This window comes from Anolis carolinensis, chromosome 2 (genome assembly GCF_035594765.1).
Source record: "Anolis carolinensis isolate JA03-04 chromosome 2, rAnoCar3.1.pri, whole genome shotgun sequence".
In the NCBI taxonomy this organism is placed as follows: domain Eukaryota; kingdom Metazoa; phylum Chordata; class Lepidosauria; order Squamata; family Dactyloidae; genus Anolis; species Anolis carolinensis.
In genome coordinates, this window is record NC_085842.1 from 258,112,312 (window position 1) to 258,128,215 (window position 15,904).

General features: G+C 37.7%; 1 protein-coding gene across 2 annotated transcripts in view; it reads right to left on the reverse strand.

The window, feature by feature from the left end:
• Positions 1–551: 551 nt before the first annotated feature.
• Positions 552–15,904, reverse strand: part of cdc42se2 (CDC42 small effector 2) — a 94,648-nt gene continuing 79,295 nt past the window's right edge. For both annotated transcript variants that reach the window (XM_003216411.4, XM_016990952.2), the window contains exons 3-5: positions 11,920–12,021; positions 4,633–4,749; positions 552–3,216 (exon numbers count right to left, since the gene is read on the reverse strand). In XM_003216411.4, coding sequence (XP_003216459.1) covers positions 4,651–4,749; positions 11,920–12,021 — 201 coding nt within the window. In that variant the 3' untranslated portion in view covers positions 552–3,216; positions 4,633–4,650. The remainder of the gene's footprint in view (positions 3,217–4,632; positions 4,750–11,919; positions 12,022–15,904) is intronic.

Below are 15,904 nucleotides of genomic sequence, written 5' to 3' on the forward strand. Positions count from 1 at the left end.
AGTAAAAAAAATGGGGGGGGGGGAATTTAACGAAACATTAAGAAACAATTAGAGAATGGGCCAATGATGGTTCGAATTACATTGCCAGTTGCGCCCAGGGAAAACGTCTCAATACTCGGTTCAAAAAGCGAGAACAATCCGAAATCATTCCGAATTAAGAATCATTACGAAATTTTGGACAACCCTACTAATTTGCCCTGGGGCCATCTTGGGTCAGAATGAACTTGAAGGTACACAATAACAAGGCAGCAACGGCTCTGCATTTGCAAAATCTGATAAGATGGTGACTTGGAAATCTCTCATTCATAGAGTCCCCTGGTTGAAAGCAATTAACAACACTTGTGCATGTAGTACTGTAGAATTGTGGCATTTGTACCCTTGTCCATGCATCATTGTGAAAAGAAAATCTAGAAAGCTGATTCAGGGTAGTTCCCATCTTCCTCATGCAGGTAGATTAAATCTCCTAAATTTGATAACATAAAACTGTATCTTTAAATCAGTCTAAAGAAAATAGATCCTAATTTTGACAAAGAAACAGATAAACCAGCAACTGAAAGAAAACATTTATTGAATCAAAAGTCAATACTCTCCTTTTAATATCTACAAGACAACATTGAACTTACATCATTTAAGAATGAACATAATGTACAAAAAATGTATGTTTGTTATAAAAATATGTCTCTCTTTCTGGCGACTGAGCTGAGGGTTATTTTATTTCATTTGGGGTGGGAGTTCTCCAATACACTCCCTAATTTTGATTTTTTTTGTCAAAAATAGTACCAAACTCCTAGAGGATTTTGAAGAGCCTTTGAAGAAAGACATTTGAAATCTTGACCATGATCGCCTCTGGAAGAATGTCCATATATCTGGAGCAAATGACGGGAGATAGTTTCAGTCAGTGAAAATATCTGACTGGCCCACCTGAACCAGTATTTATCCAACAACCTTTTTACTCTCTGCTTTCAGACTCTTGGTGAGCATCAGGGAAGTCTTTTGAACTCGGGCCACAGATATGGGACAACAATTGGCATATATATGCTCAGCTATTGCTTATTCTCTTATCAGAGATCTTGGATAAGGACTTCACTCTGTTAATGTTTGAAGAATGCTGGCCAGTGCTTTGGGTTGTTTGTTTTTAAAAGGTGTCCATCTGATTTATCTTTTATATTGATATCTCCCCCTTACATATGAATGGGAGTGGAGAAAATACTAACAGGGATTAACTACAAAGCAATGCTACTGTGTAATTCTTTTGTAGGCCAAAATGTGGTTTCTGCATGATCCCCATTGAAATGATTTGAACATCTGCAACCCAAATCTCTCTCTCTGTGTCTATGTGCTTGTCACTTACAAAAACCACTATGTCGAATTAGGCTCAGTTGTTCCATTTGCCAGTTAAGATGTTAAGAATTGTGCATGAGGAGGAGTCTAAGTATGTTTTAATAAAATCTTTTGCTAGTGTTCAATCAACTGACTTCAGTTTCTTGTGACCAAGGGGACATGAGGATGGACAAAAACAAAAAGTAAAAGGAAACAAAAAGAAGGGGAAAGGATCACTTACAGAAATATTTCCAAAACAGTGCAATATTAAAACACAATTTTCACACTTTGTGAAAGAGGAACATGCTTTGGAACCTGAGCAAACGGCTTATTTACCACTATAGCAAAAAGCCACCCTGTATGATCTTTTTGCTGGCATCAGTTCCTGCCAGGTTGCTATGTTGCTCCTAGCAACTTACATGACCCCTAAATATTTAGTACGCGGAAACTGCCAACTACTTGAGAGGTCAACTAAATTCCAGCTATAATACTGCAGGCAGTTCAACATGCTGCTACTGGAAATACCAGAATGGCCTAAAATTAAGTTTTCTTTTCTAAAGAAGGAGGGTAGGGAGGAAAAATGAGCTTGGAAGTTCTTTTTTCAAATTAATTTGTCACCCCTATTTTACAAAAACAACAACAACAATTGTAACAATTGTTATCACAATGGCACCAATGAGTTCTGCTCTGTTTAATGGTCTGTGTTAGTTTAATTTGCTAGTGCTGCAGGGTAATTTAGGGGTATAATTTTTTTTAAAAAATTAAAAAGATCATATTCTATCAAATAATGCACAATAATAATGCCAAAGTTTTTCACTAATACAATTTAATGTCTACGAATTAATGTTCATTGTAATGGCAACTTTAACGCCTTAGCACCAATGCTAAAATTTCCAAGCTCCTGGGGGACGGGGAGGTCAAGGAAATAATAGGGGAAAGCAGTCAACGTAATAATGTCTCTTTAACCAGACAAAAGCGCCACCACAACATTTAGCTTGTACGTTACTACACGAGCTTACAATCTTGAGGTCAGCTTTTTCAAAATAAATATACTGAACATTTACAACAAAATGCCTTATGAATGCAAGCTTCCTCTTTATTATCTCAAGACCAGTTGGATCAAAACCCTAAGACAATGTATTTTCCAAAGCAGCTAAAAGTTACAAGTCCTCCCCCACCCACCCGTAAGAGATTGGCATGGTTGGGTGCTACTGCAAAACTTTTAAAGAAGCAATAGTATCATCAGTCTGCAAGAACAAGCATTAAAAAAACCCTAAAATAATTTTTTGGCACCCAACAGGCCACCATACCAAGCAAATTCACATAGCATGCGCTCATATACTTTGCTGATTTCTGACTGTGTGAAATGATCATTGTGCTTGCAGGTCCCAGACCTTTAAAAATATCTATATTAACAATGACAGATTCAACATATTATTAGGAACTTGCTTCCAATTACAGAAAAGGAAATTATGACTATAAAAAAATCCAAACAGATGAGAACACCCCCAAAAAGGGCCTTGTGGAGGAAATACAAAACTCAAATCAACCCAACACTGAACTATATGTTGAGTATTTGGTTTGCTTAATGTGTTTTTTTTTAAAAAAAATGCTGAAAGTAAATGGGGAAAAGCCCCATCACAAAAACCCAACTTAACCAATACTATAATCCACAGATGTTTTGATAGCAGTGAGATGTAGGATTGCCACTGGAAAGGCACAACAAGACCAGTCTGATAAAATATCATCCTCAAAAGCAGAATGGGAATGTTTCAATGGTGTAATCGCAAGGGGTGAATGATGAACCATCAACTTCTCTCATCATGAGCACAGGAAGCAGTCACCAAGGCATAAAGAGAGGGACACAGGAAAGAAGGGACAGAAATTCACAAGGGCCTGGAAAGAACAAAGCACTGTGTCAGTAAAACGTGCAAAACAACATTCTCAAGATATGTGTAGAAATAGAGATGTACCAATTATGAAGCGAAGAAAATACAACTGTCACTGAATTAGTCATCTATAGCTCGAGTTCTCCTTAACAGTGAAATTGTAAGAAAACATGTCATGTCCTGCATACAGCATAGAAACTTTTCTCTTTGGGTCACACTATCCATGCTGCCTGGGGGATTCCAGAAGTAGTACTCCAGAAATAACTGTTACAAAGTATTTTCCCCATCAGCTCAAGCCAATTCATTGGGAGTAGTAAATGTATGTCCTTCTGGATTTTGTTGGATTACAAATCCCATCAGATCTAGCAAGTGAGAGATGTGGGAGTTGCAGTTTTACAGCATCTGAAGAGATGCACATTCCTCCCTCCTGTAATGATGTTTAGTGGGGCAAGGAACTGTGTAGCAGAACACCATTTTAAACACTCCTGTGATAAAATCACATTCTTTTATCTGAAACAACACATGCATTTATATCCAATTACACAACTGTTTGAAGTTTTACTGTAATATTTTTTCCTACCCCCATCTCTGCATTCAAGTCTTACGATTTTGGCACTGAGAAAAAAATTTAAGTGCAAATATTTCCTGCTAAGATGAGAACACTGAGTGCCTAAAGCTAACTTTTGACGGATAAGTGTGTGAAATCAGTTTAACTAAATCTTTCTAAATAACTGGAAATACTTTCTGTCTTTTGTTACCTTTCTTTGCTTAATATAAGACATACATTTTCACACACATCTTTTTTCTTTTTCACTCTTATTCTGCCAAGTTGCTTTGGGATAACAAATCTAAACAAGTCTGCTATTTAGAGATCTGTTTCAACTGAACATTGCCATTTACAATCCTGTTGCCTTTGTATCCCAGCTAGGCAGAAGTAGTAGGTAAGATCGGGGGCATAGCCAGAAAAAAAATTTTTTGGGGTGGGGGGTGAAACTTTTTTTTAGCAAATCATGAAGAGTAGTTCCATAACACTGTATGTAGCATGTTGACTTTAATGATTGTTTTTATTGATGCTGACGTTTTTATTCGGGTAATTGTGTTATTGCTTTGTTATTGTTATTTGATTGTTGTGCCGGGCAAGGCCCCATGTAAGCCACCCCGAGCCCCTTCGGGGAGATGGGGCGGGGTATAAAAATAAAGTTATTATTATTATATTATTATTATAACATAAAATAATGTAGAAATCAGGCTCCATCGATAAACTTCAGTGGACACTCATGAAGGTTTTGTTAATCAGTTAAAATTCATGAGTAAACCAGTTTTTTAAAAAACCTGAAAAGTTTGGGGGGGGGCAACCCCTACACCCCCCCCCCCCCCCGCTACATCCCTGGGTAAGATTATCTACAAACTTTATAATACTCACTGGAAATACATGCCACAGTTATCCTGCTTTTGTATCTACGAGCTGCATTTGAACATTTGCAGACATGCCTCCTCCGTATCCTCCTTTGGACTGCATTTGGTTCTGAATTGAACTCACCTAGACAAAAAAAGGTAAAGTAGAAAAAACATGTGTATGGTCAGATATGAAATGGTTTATTAAGTCAATGCAAGATCATTGCTAAATTATGACTTTCTTAGACATGAACAAACCACTGTTCGAAAAGGATATATCAGATATGCTTTCTCCTCTCTCACATTCAAGTTATCTGTCAGTTCAGTCTTTTCACTGAACAGATACTTGGCATCATTTTCACAAGAGTGTTAAAATCTGTTATGACTTTTCTTCTCCAAGGGCTGATTCATGTATGTGTATCTACATAGAGCTTGGGAGTTGTGATCTGGGTAATACCTTCCAGGACACAATATTGGCCTTTTTGCAAAGTAACAAGAACAAATGGCAATGTTGTCACATTTTTAATGTAACCACTTGTTATTTTAAAATTGTTGCTTGGGGAGGTCATTTGGGACTTCCCCAAGCACTTTTAATAGAATCAAAGAACTGGTAGAGGCCACAAGGGCAATCTACTAGTCCATTCAGGAATATATAATTACAGGAAATGTATGCAGAAATACACAACTACAAGCCATCTACAAAACACATTATTTAATATCTGAGTCAAGGGTCACTGTCATGGAAGCCCTACACATAAGGCAAACAGGGTTCCCTCTTTGAGGAAATTTGCCTGCATTGATCTCTATATGTTTAAGCTTTTCTCAGAAAATGCCTATTTCTATCATGAGGCTCAGAGACAGATATTGTGTCACTTTAAGGACACAATGCTCCAGTGTGATCTTGTTATTGCATGAACACCCATTACACTGGAAAATTTGTATTTTGTTTTCTTTACATTTTTTTGTGTATCAAATGGATTTTTAATGCTGATAAATAACTTGAAAATTGTCACATCATGTAAGGTTTTTGAGAATCAACCAATTTTGTTTTACAATTATTGCAAATAATTTATTGTTTGATAGTAACTTGCATGATTTTTAGATTGCTCATATCTTTGACAGCCATAATCAACTTTATGTAACATGTTAACAGAGACTCAGACTGTTAAAATACCACAAGAATAAATTTCTGATCATGTAGAGACTTTTTCAAGCATGTCAGAGGCATGGAGACTGGAGGATAAGAAGGTAGGCAATGATGGCGCTCAGATGCAGATGTAAGCTGATGTTGGGAATCATTTTTTCTGCGACCAGCTCTTGGCTATCACATCATCAAAGGAGCTCAGTCAGGGCAAGAGCATGTACAAATCAACTACTTAAATTAACAAATCACAGCCAACCAGGATCTTTAGACCCACTCCTTAAAGTATATAAGGCGAAAGTTACCCCCATCCTCTTATACGGAGCCCAAGTTTGGGGTCTAAACCAGGTACCATTATTAGAGCAATCACAGTCACAGCACCTGCAAAGTTTTCTGGGAGTGGACAAAACGACCCCAGCGGCCGCAGTAAGAGCAGAACTGGGAGTATATACAGTTGATGCATATTCAAAATCAGGCCCTACAACTACTGGGTAAAACTGATTGCCATAGCAAATGATAGACTACCAAAACTGTGCCTGTTAGAGCAGATACAAAATCAACATCAAACCTCTTGGCTAGTTCATCTGACAAAATACATTAGGAGTTGTAGACTTCCGATTCAGTATCCAAATCTCTTAGAAGAACTAGACCCAAAAATAGTTGCTCAACGAGTACTGGATATAGAAGCCCCAAAAGACATTGCTACCCTCAGTAAAGCTGGCTCATTGAAATGGTTAAGTCGCTTTAAACATACTTTCTAAACAGCCCAATATCTAAAGACAGAAATGCCTAAACACCTCAGGAGGGTATTTACCAGAGCTCAATTTGAGCAGCTGGATACAATGGTCAAATATGGAAGGTTTAATCAAGTTCCATACAACGAACGATTTAGTATTTGTGGACCATTAGAAGTGGAGGATATCGCACATGCGAATTGTATAAGAAAGAGAGAGACCAATACCTCGGGCCATACATTATTCACAAAACACACTGGGACCCACATATTAAAACCACATCTTTGTTGGCCGTCCAGAATCCTAAAATAACACTCAAAACAGCCCTTTTCCTATTCAAAGCAACACAGCTGAGAACTGCTTATTTGGAATCAATTGGGGTAAACTGTAAAGGTGATGCAGATATTTGACCTGGATGGGATCTTGTTAACAGCTTGTTCATTTTAACTTCTTTTGTACCGCAGGTTGTATGTTGTACGTATGTCTATGTGTTAAATGTTTTGATACGGCCGATAGGCTAATCAATAAAACATGATGTAAGCCGATGCTGATCCTGGCTTTGTGCCATCAACATCCAGTGTTTCCTTTGTGAGCGGGACAGTCAAGCAAGAGATCTACATTATATCAGAAATGACTGGTCTCCCCACAATAAATTGGCTCAAGGGCAGAACATCGCAAATTACCATTGGTTGATCCAAAAAGATATTTTTTCCACCTTTACACATCAAACTCAGGCGAATGAAAAACTTCATTAAGGCAATGAACAAGCAAAGGGAAGCAGATGTTTGTGGCAGATGTTTCCACATAAGTGATGTCAAGATAAAAGAAGGTGTTTTCATGATGAAGGATAGCCACTTTGGAGTTGTGATCTGGGTAACACCTTAATGATCCAAGGGCCTTAATGATCCACTTTGATGATCTTCTACAGAGTGCAGAACATGTTGCATGGACAGCCTTCAAGAATGTTGTTTGCAATGTTCGAGGCAACTATAAAACACTAGATTATGTCTGACGGGTTGAACGTCTGCTTTAGACATACACATCAATGAAGTGTAACATGTCACTGAAGATACATTTTCTTCATTCCCATTTGGACTTCTTTCCAGACAACCTGGGTGCTGTGAGTGATGAACATGGTGAAAGGTTTCATCAAGACACTGCCATGATGGAGAAACAGTATCAGGGCAAGTGGAATCTATATATGTTGGGTAACTATTGTTGGACTCTCATCCGCAAAGCATTGGACAGTGATTACAAACAAAAATCTACGGAAAAACATTTTTAGTTTTGATTCCTGATGACACTATTACTGTCATGCCACTATAGACATATAGTAGGGCTGTGCGATTGATGAAAAACTCATGGCAAAATTAGGGAGTGCTGGCATTTCATTTCTAAAGTGTTTCTAAAGTGTTGTTAGTGAAAATGTTGTTACTATAATGAGAGCAATGGAATTCCGTTTTTTTTTTGTTATAATAATTTCGCAAGTGGGGAAACTTCAGGGACTCCTTTCTCCCTCATTTTTATAGCTATTGGAGTGAAACTTGTTACAATGGTAGAACACATTTACCAATGGTGGCCCATCAAGTTTCAGAACACTTCACTTATCCACAGAATTTTTGGGAATTTTCAAAGTATTTATAAACAATATTTTAAAAATATACAAGAGTTAGCTCCTTGAATTTTTTATACAATGACACAAGATTACACAACATTTTCCCCAGCTTTCAGAAATATTCATACATCTACTGATTTTAGGGATTTTTTAAAAGCTTTGACAAAAATGTTTTTTTAAAAGCCACAACGGCTATCTCATATTAACCAATAGAACTTCCATTTAGTGATTTCTTCCCAGCCAAGCACAGTGATTTACTTACTAGAAGTATCAGTCAGTCCTCCTCTTTGCAGATTCAACAATTTATTGGAACTCTAACTGGCTGCTGCTACAGAGGGACAAATCTTTCCCCTATCCTGACTGGGGTTTTCTGATGCTGAGCAGAATTCTGGGAAATGTAGTTTAGGGGCAGGGTCTTTTGAATTTTCTAGCATTAGGCTCCTCGCCTTTCCAAACTACATTTCCCAGAATTCTGTGCTTTTTCAGTCTCTTTCCCAGAGAACTCTGCTTTCTGCCTGCTGCTTCCCTCTTTCATTTAAAGAAGAATGGCAGCCTTTTTGGCTTGGCTTTGCTTCCTTGTGCTGAAAATGAAACTGACTTTGGGAGGCTTCCAAGAGTTACAAAATGTAAATGAAAAAGTATTGGGTAAGTTACGATTATTAAGTTTTTGGCACAGGTCATTCCTGCGCATTGGATATTGTGTCGTAAGTACAAAATTAACAAATTTGATACAACTTATGATGACTAACAAAAATTGCACACCTCTAACATATAGCAATGCTTAGGATGTATTGCCTTTTTCTGGAAAGCTGTATGTGATATAGTCATAATACATAGTTGTGTTCAGCATGTTAAACTCTACTTGGTTCACACAAAATTGTGGAGGAAACAAAACATTTCCCACAATTTGTTGACCAGTGTTACAGGAGCATTGCAAGGAGGGACATTTGATTACTTATGGTTACAGAGTGAAGCATCTCCACTGAAATACAGTTTTGGCTTTATGTCAGGGGATATGAATGGTTTTGTCCATAACAGCCATGTGATCAGTTGACGTTACAATTAGTATGTGTGCATGTGTGATCTTAAACAATAAAAATTAAATCAAAATACCGGTAGTATTTTTTTAAAAGATGACTTAATATTGACTGTGAAAGAAACTTCAAAACAGTCTTATGCCATACACGTGTAACGTTGTACATATCTTAGAAATAACTATACAATAAGGTTGACCTATGCATAAGCAAGTGAATGAACTAGCTTTCTAAGCTGACAGTGGAGGCTCTGACTTCAGAAAGATTAATACAGTAATGCATAATCTGGTGCAAAAGATTTATTTGTTCTTTAACTGAGCCAACTTCAATTTCTTTCAACAGGAGATTGATTTAAGTGGAATGTTGATAAATGAAATAAATACTTCTTGGATCAAGTAAATAAAGGAGACCAAAGGTCTTGCAACTTCTACCCATAAGTCTAGGACACTTCTCACTGGGATTTGCAAATCATGAATCAAAACAGTCACTGCTGTTAAGGACAACAAACTGTAATATTAAGCAAGCCTCTGTGTAGAATAAAACCTCAATAAAGGCAGAACATGAAGTTGCTGTGACAGGCACACATGCACACAGATGCATTTCTTTTTCACACACAGACTGTGTATCCCTGGGAAAGTAAAAAGATCCCAATCCATCACAGCAACGCATCACAGCAACGCTTTCTCTATCCCTTTAAAGTCGTTTGAACATGGCGCTGTTGTGGAAGAACAAAAAGCACAGGGATTTTGCATCACCATATTTTTGTGTGGCAAAGAAATGTATAACACTATTCTCAGATAAGTTTATCTAAGTATCACTTATGCAGCATCAGCTCTGCTCTAAGACTTAACTAGTCTACATAGGCTTGGATAAAAACCTTTCTGTTTGTGTCCCAATTAAAATGTGTAATTTCAGCATTCTTGTTTCCAGCAACCTATGTTATCTCCAAAGTTCCTTTAGGCTTTTTAGTTATGCAGAAATGACGTTTAAAAGGTCATAGCATCATATAAGAAACAAAAATCCAATTTCTCCTTTCCAAAGTACATTTTATGTGCAAGCATGTGTGCTTTCTGTACTTCTTGGTCTTTGGATTCAGAGTTATATCATTCTTTCTGAGTGACACTGCCAGAGATTGCAAGCAAGATTGAGACAATGTTTCTGATGCACGTGTGTGTGCTTACACGTGTTTGTCTTTTAAAAATAGACATTAGTGACTGCATTTTGACATTACACAACCACTATTAAACATGACTGTGCAAAATTCAGGTTTGCACATGCCTCCATCCCTTTTGGTGTGGCCACAAAAACTGAACAACACATTTTCCAGTTTCCTTTAATCACAGTTTATTGCACTGAATGACCATGTTGACCATAGTTTATTACAAGTCAGCATTATAGTTCATAGTTTAAAGCTAGTTCCCTCACTCTAAATATACTATATATACTCGTGTATACATCGACTTCATGTATAAGTCACAGACAAATTTGGGGGCCAAAATTATGCTCTTCAGGGAGGGGAAATGTATGCTGCCAACCTTTTGCCACTCTACTCAGAGATGCTTCAATTACTGATGTAATTAAGGTAGTCACTTTGATCTATAAATAAGATGACCCAGTTTTTTCAGGATGTATTTTTCTAGACTTATACATGAGTATATACAGTAGCTAAAACTAGTGGGAATTTGTTAGTACAAATTACACAAGGAAGGGAAAGGTCCAAAAGGTATTTGGCTGTTTCAGGTTCAGGGAATGCTGCAAAGCTCTAGCTGCCCAGTCTTTGCCACCTTGGCTCCACTTCCAGGGGGCTTGCTTCACTAACTGGCCAAAAGAAGAAAAACATGATGTGGACTAGTCAAGAAGTCAGAGATTTGTAACATTCCCTGAGCCCATGGCACCCAGATGCATTTGGACTTTCTTCTCCTCTGATGCCTGCTTTTTACAGGGGATTGGTATAAGTCCACCAGCAGAACCCAGAGTCATTCCCTCTTCACTTTGCCGTCAAATTTCTGACAGTGGTAAAGTGACCGCCCATTTGAAAAAAAAAAGTTCAGTAGGCACTGGTTGTTTAATTATCTCCCTTTCCTCACAGGTACAGGAGGCAGCAAATTTTTCATATTTCCAGAAGAAGTAGACATAACCTGTACTATATGTTGATTCTAAGTGATATGTTCATTTTTTGAAGATACAGTTGTATTCACAGCCATTTTATACAATATGCTTGAAAGATACAAGTGGATTCACAACAATTTTTTTCTATACACTAACTCACAATCCATAAACTCCCTTAACTAGCAATAGGACCCCCTGAATGCAACAGGACTTTCTTCTTAGTAGACATATGCAAGATTGAACTGTAACTGTCATAAATCTGTTTGCTAGATTTCCTTGACTAGAAACATAGTAGGCCTTAAATTAACAAATGGACTGATGCACACATTTGGTTTCTGCTTGGTTTCTTTCCTATTCTCTCTTCATATAAATTGGCTTGTTTTTCTGTTCAGCCCTCTTTATAAATACAACAGGCCTTTGAGTTCAAGAAGTGTAAACCTGTCCAGCCAAAAGACATGCAACTTCATTCAATAAGTTTCATCATGGTAAAACTCTGTATGATTCATGGTACCAGTATTTTATTTTAAAATGTGAGTTATTTAACATCTGTATTGTTAAAAATACACATAAAGCCTGACATATTTTAAATATAAAATTCTGAGATAAAGAAGATTAGTTCTAAACTATGGACCTTTTCAATCTAAAGCTAAAATGCTACGTAATTCCTGGCAATAGCACTTACCGAATTCATTCCACTAAAGAGGTCTCCTGAGCCTACATGAGCCGTGTGAACAAAGTTTGTTGGCTCACCAATCATACTCCGATCAATCCGTCGCCGTCTTTTCTGAAAGATGGAGAAACAGAAAGGTTAGTTTAACTATAAAGGAGTGAACTTTTAATATGAGACACGAGCCAGGTATTAAGTGCAACAAATTAAAAATTACTCTTAACAGATAACTAGAGTTTCATTACATTTTCAGTTCAGAATTCATCTTTATTCTATCTTTTTCTTTCTTCCTTTACAAAAAATGCTTGCATTAACTGAGTATCATCTATATAATATTTAAAAGGCCCAAGTCCATGAGAAGTGTTCTCATTCTTCAGTCTTGTTTTGGTCATCAGCATTGTAGAACTTCTCAAGCCATTATCCATCAGATGTTTTCTATTTCAACTCCTAAAGCCTTATAAGTCAGCATGGATGATGATCAGTGATTCTGGAAATTGCTGCCTAAAGTATCTGGCTAAGTGGAATTTCTGCTTGCTAGTCCCTTCTCCTTTGTCTACAATTCACATCCCTTTTCCAAAAGGCTAAATGCACAATTTGGGATTAAAAAACAACAATAACTAGAAAAGGAGTGCATGGGTGGCGAGTGTGATCAACTTGTTTTCCCTATATTGTTGACAACTCCTTGTCATAATATAATAATTAAAAGTCTAATTATCATTTTATACCTTTATTTGAGGAGCTTGGTCCTTTTGTCTCTAACCTATTGAACAAGTCTAGCACATTAAGCCTTAAGAGCTATATCCAATTGCCAGTCTTGAATAGACTGGACCCACTGAATAATTGAAGCTTATTTAAGAGTTGTCTTGCCAAATTTCTGTTGATTCAATAAGTCTTATTCTAACTAGGACTAGTAATTGGATTTAAGTTTAGTTCCTATAGAATAGCTGCTATATTTTACCTAAAATTGTATTATTCCTAGCAACAAGTAGCAAATGTAACACTTTTGATAACACAGATAGGAGATAACCTTTTGATTTGAAACACAGAAAGAAGCCAAGCACTGGATTTTTTTTCCAGAACAAGGTTCTCTCTCAAAAGTTATATTCAACAAAATGGAATTGAAATAGTAATTTAAACATCCAATGCCTATTGTTCTCTTAACTGTCTATGAGATAGACACAAAGAATCCACATATCTTCTGAATTATTCAGCCATTGGCATGGGCTTTTAAACAAAAGAGACACAATTGCCCCCCCCCCCCCTCAAAGATTTCTTAACCCTTCTATGAACATTTCCTCCATCACATAGTTTAACAGGACCAGCATCCTTCTACCCATGTTATGTGATGAGATGGTAAGACCACCTAGAGATTTGGGTGGGAGTTTACGCATCTCATCAGCAGGATTTCTACTGTCCAAACACTGCCCCAGTTGAGTCACTGCAAATCAAAGCCACAGCTGTGAATACATCATGGGCCATAGCCCATAAACACAAAATATGTTTGGAATGAACTCAGGCCCACAACAGACGTGCCCTTTTCACAGACTCCCCACTTTTTCTGGACAACTAACACACTGGGTTTGCTTGAACTCTGTTACACAAATGTTAAGCATGGGAAAGCATGCCAGAACTAGAGAGAGAAAAATGCTGGCACTATAATCATAAACACATGTATTTGGATAAGAGCCCCATTGATTTCAAAGGAATTTATTTTTGAGGACTTAAGGTTATAGCCAAATCCTGTCACCCAATTTAGCTAGTGGAAGGTTCCCAAGAGAGTATTGTTAGCAGGAGGAGAGCAAAAAGAGACTGATATTTACAAAAATACTACAAATGCATAATGCAGAACTACTGAGGCTAATGTAATGAAAATACTTGGCAAAGATATGAGCATGAAGACAGCTGGTAGAGTCCTCCTGACATATTGTCTTCCTGTCCTCGGAAGTGTGAAGGAATCAGCTTGGATGTATTTAAAAGACTTCTAGAGTATGAGGTGGAAAAGCACACACACAAAATCTAACTAATTTTTTTTACAACAGCTAACTTTATGAACAAACTGGAAAGTCCCAAGTCTTTTCTCTGTACTATCAAAGGACACGGGATCGCTAATATGAAGAAATCATATTAGAAGGAAGTTCCTATATACATTTTCTTTTTGGGTGTATGTGCCTTTGAATCACCTGCCAACTTATAATTTATCTAAAACATGAAGGACCTACAACTGATAAGAGGCATTCACACAAGAGGAGTAACAAAAGGGAGGGAATGTGGGTATGTCCACTAGTCCAATTTCCAGTATCCCCATTCATTCAGCTGACAACCTACCCAAAGCAGGTGGGAAGACTAGAATGGATGGATGAATTTTATTTGTATTTCCATGAACAAAAGCAGAAACTTTCATTCAACTAGAAATCTTCAGTGCTGCCATTTCCAAAGTTTGTTTTTTGCCCAACTTCAGAGGAGACATTATGGACATGAACCCAACTGCCATTTATCTGTGAATGTATCTGGATTAAATCCTATTACTTCTCATGTGCGCACTATGGTAGTCACAGATTACAAAAACAACAAAATAAAACGTGCTATTTTATACAATATCAAAAATATTCCTCGCATATAAGTCTGAAATATTGAGCATAAAGTAAGAATGTGAATTTATATGAATTTATAATAGGGGTATATCCACACATCCAGTACCTCCTTTGGATCTTTATCATTAGCTCAATACAGAGGTAATTTTTAATCCACCCCTTAGGGTCCTCTGGGGGGTGGCTACTCCAACAAGACAGAACCCAACTGGTAACTGTCATCCACAGGACTTTTTCATCAGTCATTCCAAGACTGAGGAATGTCCTGCTGGAAGAGATTGGACAGCTAAATGTCAGAATTAAAGACACAATTGAAGACCCATCTCTTCCAACCATGGCTGGAATCAAGCATGCCCTCATGAAACCGGATAATGTTAATAGCCTCTACTGTGTCTGTATATGTGATATGTCTGATAATGACATTGAATGCTGTTCTGTTTTGTCCTGTCTGTCCAAATGGCATTGAATGTTTGCTGTGTATGTGTACTGTGATCCACACTGAGTCCCCTTGGGGAGATAGGGTGGAATATAAATAAAGTGTTGTTTGTTGTTGCTGTTGTTGTTGTTGTTGTTATTTGAAACACAACAAGATGAGTCCACAGCAGACACTCTGCTGGCTGTTGTTTTGGATCACACGTTGGACACTTCCCAAGTGTCTAGGACTGTGTGATGTATCGGCGAATAATGCGTGCAGATCCCAGTAAGGTGGCCTTCTGCAGCTGGCAGGTGGTAATTTTGTCAGTGCCAATTGTGTTTAAGTGCAGGCCAAGGTCTTTAGGCACTGCACCCAGTGTGCCGATCAGCACTGGGACCACCTTGACTGGCTTGTGCCAGAGTCTTTGCAATTCGATCTTTAAATTCTCATATCATGTCAGCTTTTCCAGTTGTTTCTCTTCAATTCTGCTGTCACCTGGGATTGCAACATCAACCATCCATACTTTGTTTTTTAACATGATCATGAGGTCAGGAGTATTCTGCTGTCCTCTGTCTGAATTCAGAAGTCCCAGAGTAGGTTGTTGTTGTTGTTGTTGTTGTTGTTATTATTATTATTATTATTATTATTATTATTATTATTATTATTGACACAACGACATAGTCTGACACAGCAAACAAGATAGATATGCTGGATTTCGTATCACAAGTCAAACACTTCCCAAGCATTTAGGACTGTGTGATGTATTGTTGGATGTTGCGCGCAGATCCCAGCAGGGTGGCCTTTTGCAGTTGGCAGATCGTAATTTTGTCAATGTCTATTGTTTCCAAATGCCGGCTGAGATCTTTTGGCACGGCACCCAATGTGCCGATCACCACTGGGACCACCTGCACTGGTTTCTGCCAGAGTCTTTGAAGTTCAATCTTGAGGTCCTGGTAGCAGTTGAGTTTTTCCTGTTGTTTTTCGTGAATGCGACTGT